This window comes from Acomys minous (assembly GCF_964271855.1).
Source record: "Acomys minous genome assembly, chromosome: 1".
NCBI lineage: Eukaryota > Metazoa > Chordata > Mammalia > Rodentia > Muridae > Acomys > Acomys minous.
In genome coordinates this window covers 178,191,958-178,197,243 of record NC_140483.1, presented here as the reverse complement: position 1 = coordinate 178,197,243, position 5,286 = coordinate 178,191,958, and the positions used below count along the sequence as shown (strand labels likewise).

Sequence of the window (5,286 nt, the reverse complement as noted above, 5' to 3'; positions counted from 1 at the left end):
TAAAAAAGAAAAAAGATTTGAAAGCAAAGAAAGAATAAGCAGGCTACTAAGATGAGACTTGACAGCCTATGACCATATAGTGGAGGAGGAGACCCCCCTCAGTCTTAGACCTAGGGGAGGGGAATAGGGTCAAAGCAAGATAGAGGGAGGAATGAGAGGATACAAGTTATGTGATAACAAGTGAATTGTAATCTGAATAAATAAATTTTAAAAATTAAAATAAAAAAAAAAGATTTGAAAGCAGTCAAAGACATGGGTAGCCAAAGGCTCATAATAGCAAATAAAAAAATTAAATAAAAATAGCAAATAAAATCAGAAAACTATCCATACCATGCAAGAGATAATCAGTAAAGAGTTGCTATAAAGGCAGAGACAGAAATCTTAGAATTGAAGAATTCAATATATCAAAGATATCTCAGGGAGAGCTTCAAAACACACATGAGGTACCTTTATCACAAATGAGTGAGTGAATGAGTGAGTTAATGTGTGATTTTGTGTGTGTGTCTGTGTGTGTGTGTGTGAGAGAGAGAGAGAGAGAGAGACAGAGAGACAGAGACAGAGACAGAGAGAAACTGAGAGACAAAGAGCAAGAGACTGAAAGAGAGAGAGAGAGCAAGAGAGAGAGAGAGCAAGAGAGTGAGAGTGAGAGAGAGAGAGAGAGAGTTCCTGCACAACTTGTTATATTGTGAATATTGTGGTTGGAGCCACCACACAGTCATTGGTTCTCCAATACAAACCAGGGTTCCAGTAATTCAATTCTGTCGTCAAGCTTAAACAGCAAGCCTTTTACAGACTGAGCCCCCATGATACCATGACAATTATTGGATAAATAGCTAATATACAATGATGACTAAATAAAACTTTATGTAAATGAATATTAAAGACAAAGAAGGCAAGTTGAAGAACTCATTTTTAAAACACTATATTTGGGAAAATGTACTATTTCATGTACTTTAGTTTAGAAAATTTTGCATCATACTTTAAATTATGATTTAGATTGTTTTATAATTGTTAGAAATAAAAAGTTATTATAAGATATATTACAATATCTCTTATAGAGAAATTTTACAGGAAATTTTGTGTTTAAAAAGTGTAATCTGAGCACACCAGTGCGTTCCTTTAATCTCAGCAATCTTGGAGGTAGAGGCAAGGAATCTCTGTGATTTGAAGGCCAGCCTGGTCTACAAAATGAGTCTAGAACAGACAAGGCTACACAAAGAAACCCTGTTTTGAAAAAGAGAAACAAATAAACTACATGTGTAATAATATTAATGGAAATTCTAATTAGCAACAAGAAACCTGCATAACAGCTTTCAAAAAAAGCAGTGAAAGAGGAAGCAAAAATGAAAACAAAAGTGGTTTAGAAAATGCCCAGACAAACCAGATAGTGAGTGTTTAAAAAGTAAAAAGACAAATGTGAAATGGGGAGGGCATTCAGAAAATAAGAACTAGTGTTCCCCCTATTTAAGACACATGCACACAGGATGGTCCTCAGAGAACCTAGAGGGGAAGGTTCAGGACCACACAGCCTAGAGGACCAGCAGCATCTGCAGCATCCACAATGCCTAGGCCCTGTGCTTTCCTCATGGCCCTGGTGGTGATGAGCTACTGGTCAACCTGCTCTCTAGGATGTGACCTGCCTCAGACACAGAACCTCAGGAACAGGAGAGCCTTGACACTCCTGGTACAAAGGAGGAGACTCTCCCCTCTCTCCTGCCTGAAGGACAGAAAGGACTTTGGATTCCCTCTGGAGAAGGTGGATGCCCAGCAGGTCCAGAAGACTCACGCCATCCCTGTCCTATATGAGCTGACCCAGCAGCTCCTGACCCTCTTCAGCTCAGTGGACTCATCTGCTGCTTGGGAGGCAAGCCTCCTAGACACGCTCTGCACTGGCCTCCACCAGCAGCTCAGGGACCTGCAAGCCTGTCTGCTGCAGCAGGTGGAGGTGCAGGAACCTCCCCTGAGGCAGGAAGACTCCCTGGGGGCTGTGAGGAAATACTTCCAGAGGCTCACTGTCTACCTGAGAGAGAAGAAACACAGCCCCTGTGCCTGGGAGGTGGTGAGAGCAGAAGTCAGGAGAGCCCTGTCTTCCTCAGCCAACTGGATGGCAAGACTGAGAGAGGAGGAGGACTGAGTTCTCTGCCCATTCAGATTTATTTATTTATTTATTTACTTATTTATCATTTATTTATTTATTTATTTATATGTTTACTTACTTACTTACTTGGTTACTTATGGAACTCTTTATTTTTTACTCAGCAATTCAATTATTTATTTCTGATTAAAAATGATTTTATTTGCTCAGTCTTTTTTAATTAATTTATTCAGATTACATCTAAATTATTTACCCCTTATTTGTATCCTCCCGTTCCTCCCTCCCTCTTTCACTTTATTCACCTCCCCTGGGTATGTGGCAGAAGGGGACAACCTCCTTCACCACATGGTTACAACCTATCTTGTCTCATTCTGGTAGACTATGTATCTTTTCTCTGAGTGCCATCACGCCTCCCAAACAAGGTGAAGCGGTCAAATATGGGGCACCAGAATTCATGTCATAGTCAGTCCCCACTCTCCAAACAACTGTGAAAAAAATTCTGTCCATTGGCTAGATCTGAATGGGGGAATCAATGTTCACTGCATGTATTGTACTTGGTTGATACAGTAGTTTGAGCAGACCCACCTGGGTCCAGATGTACCTGTCATGATGTGCTTCTTGTAGGTTTCTAGGACTCTCTGAATCCTTCTATTTCCCCATTCTCCCATACTTCCCTCACTTACAGTCCCAATACAAAGTCTCTGCATCTATCCCAATCTCCTGATAAGTGAAGAAGTTCAGGGGACATCCCTTTTTGTCTAGTGTCCAATTAAAAGTGATTATATAACATGTGAGTCTTTCTGGGTCTGGGTTAACTCAGTATGATCATTTCTAGTTCCATCCACTTGCTCGCAAATTTCAGGGTTTCCTTGTTTTTAATAGCTGAGTAGTATTCCAGTGTAATTGAACCACGGTTTCTTTATCCATTCTTCGACTGAGAGACATTTAAGTTATTTCCAGATTCTAGCTATTAAGAATAAGGCAGCTATGAGCATGGGTGAGTATATGTCCTTGTTGTATGGTGGAGGTTCTTTTGGGTATATTCCAAGGAGTGGAATAGCTGGGTCTTAAGGTAGCCCTGTTCCCAGTTTTCTAAGCAAGCACCAAATTTTGTGTGATTTATGAAACTGACACCAAGAAGACATGACTTCCAGGATGAGTTCTGAACTCATCCTTCTTAGCACACTCTCGTAGAGTTACATACAAGAGGGAGGGCTGAGGATGTGATTTCTCTTGCGTCAGAGTTTTCGTAAATATGATAGCTGCTGATAGCTCCCATGTAATGGAGAAGAAACAGCATCCTGGAGTCAGAGTCTCCACACACACACACACCACAGAAGAACCAGCACCGAGGGTCAGGGTAATTGTTACAGGTTAAAGTGAACTGTAGACCTCAGCACATAGTGGGTGTCTCTATTGACCCTGACTTCGAGGATCCAGTAACACACAGCCACAAGGCCTGAAGGAATTTGTTGCTAGAGAGAGAAATCTCAGAGATCTCTCTTTGCCTGTTTGTGTCACATATGGGAATAAAGAGCAAAAGCACCATCTGGATCTCCATCCTGAAGAGACTCTGTGCTATGAAGGCTCTGCCCAATCACTGCCCAGTTATGTGAGCTAGGGAGCCAAGAGCATCACTTTCCACTTGAAGTAAGGAAGACAGCTAAAATCAAATGTTGTCCCTCAAAGAGAAATGCATATTAAATGAATTAGATAACACTGTGTTGCATTGTATGGGTGTGTGTGTGTGTGTGTGTGTGTGTGTGTGTGTGTGCACATTTGTGAGTGTAGATGCAAAGCTGTGTTCTCACAATGGAGGAGTAATGGACTCTTCATACAGAGACACAAGCTAAAGGACTTGGTTCTGTGTACACTAGCCCTGTGAACATGCTTCACGGATTCCTACACTTCTTCACACTTCCTGAAGAGTTGAAATTTACATGTTAGTCATCTCACCTATGTGGATTCCTAGGAATGACAGCAAGACAGACTTCCTGTATAAGGATTCCAAGACAGAGGCATCAGTAGGCCATGGATACTGAGAGGAAGAAAGGACACTAAGGGTCTGCATAGCCAAGGAGGTCATCAACAGGGTTAATGGACATACAGAGGTGATGGGACATGTTTCTAAAGTGTCTGACAACAGTGTATCCTGAATGTAGGAGAAATTAAAAGTATCAACAGCAGAAAGGCAAACATTGCAGTTAGACCCAGTTTCTGCATAAGAGAAATAGTGACTCTAATATTTCCTTCACAGAGGGCTTTCCTATATAATCTAAAACAATACTTACAATTATTTTTTATATTAATTAAGTTAAATTGATTCACAGTTTACAAAATGAGTACAAGGCCTTTGGAGTCTGCAGACACACAGACTTGACCACGCAGATCCCTAGCTGCTGTGAGGAGAAGACAGAACTGCTTCTATTTGTTTTGATATAAACCTTGTGTGTCAGAAGCTGCCTTACAGACGTTTGTCCTCTACTGCATCCATGGGTTCCATGAATCAAACTCAGTTCATCTTGCCTGAACACTATGCCTCTTTACAGCATTAGCCTTCAAGATGGCATGACAATCATTGCATAAATAGCTAATATACGGTGATGATTATATTAACATTTTATGAAAATTAATATTAGAGTTTGTGAAGGTAAATGAAAATATAACCTAATTATTAGCCTTTAAATAATTGAATTTATTTATTTATTTATTTATTTATTTATTTATTTATTGTATTTGGTTTTTCTAAACAGCGTTTTTCTGTGTAACAGCCTTGGCTGTCCTGGACTCTCTTTGTTGACCCAGGTGGCCTCAAACTTACAGAGATCTGCCTGCTGCTGCGTCCCTAGTGCTGGGATTAAAGGTGTGAGCCACCACTCCCAGCTTTAAGTGAATTTTTTAAAGTATACCATTACAATACTGCTTTATATTTTTGAGACAGGATTTATCTGTGTAGTCCTGGCTGTCCAAGCACTTGCACTATAGACCAGGCAGGCCTTGAAATCAGAAATGTGTCTCCCTATGCTGTGGTTAAACTGTGCACTGCCACAGCCAGGTAATAACAATACTTTTCATTTGGAAACAATTTGCATAGTACTGTATATTGTGATATAAGTATTTATGTCAATAATACAAATAAAATAAAAAAAATAATTGAAAATGAATTTCAATGACTTTTAAATACAATCTAT

The 5,286-nt window shown here is 40.0% G+C and overlaps 1 protein-coding gene across 1 annotated transcript; it reads left to right on the top strand.

Annotated features, from left to right (window-relative positions):
- Positions 1–1,561: 1,561 nt before the first annotated feature.
- Positions 1,562–2,134, top strand: LOC311606996 (interferon alpha-13-like; the record flags this gene model as incomplete). Its single annotated transcript, XM_084798484.1, has 1 exon — positions 1,562–2,134. One exon carries the CDS (start codon positions 1,562–1,564, stop codon positions 2,132–2,134), a length of 573 nt encoding a protein of 190 aa, XP_084654610.1.
- Positions 2,135–5,286: the final 3,152 nt, after the last annotated feature.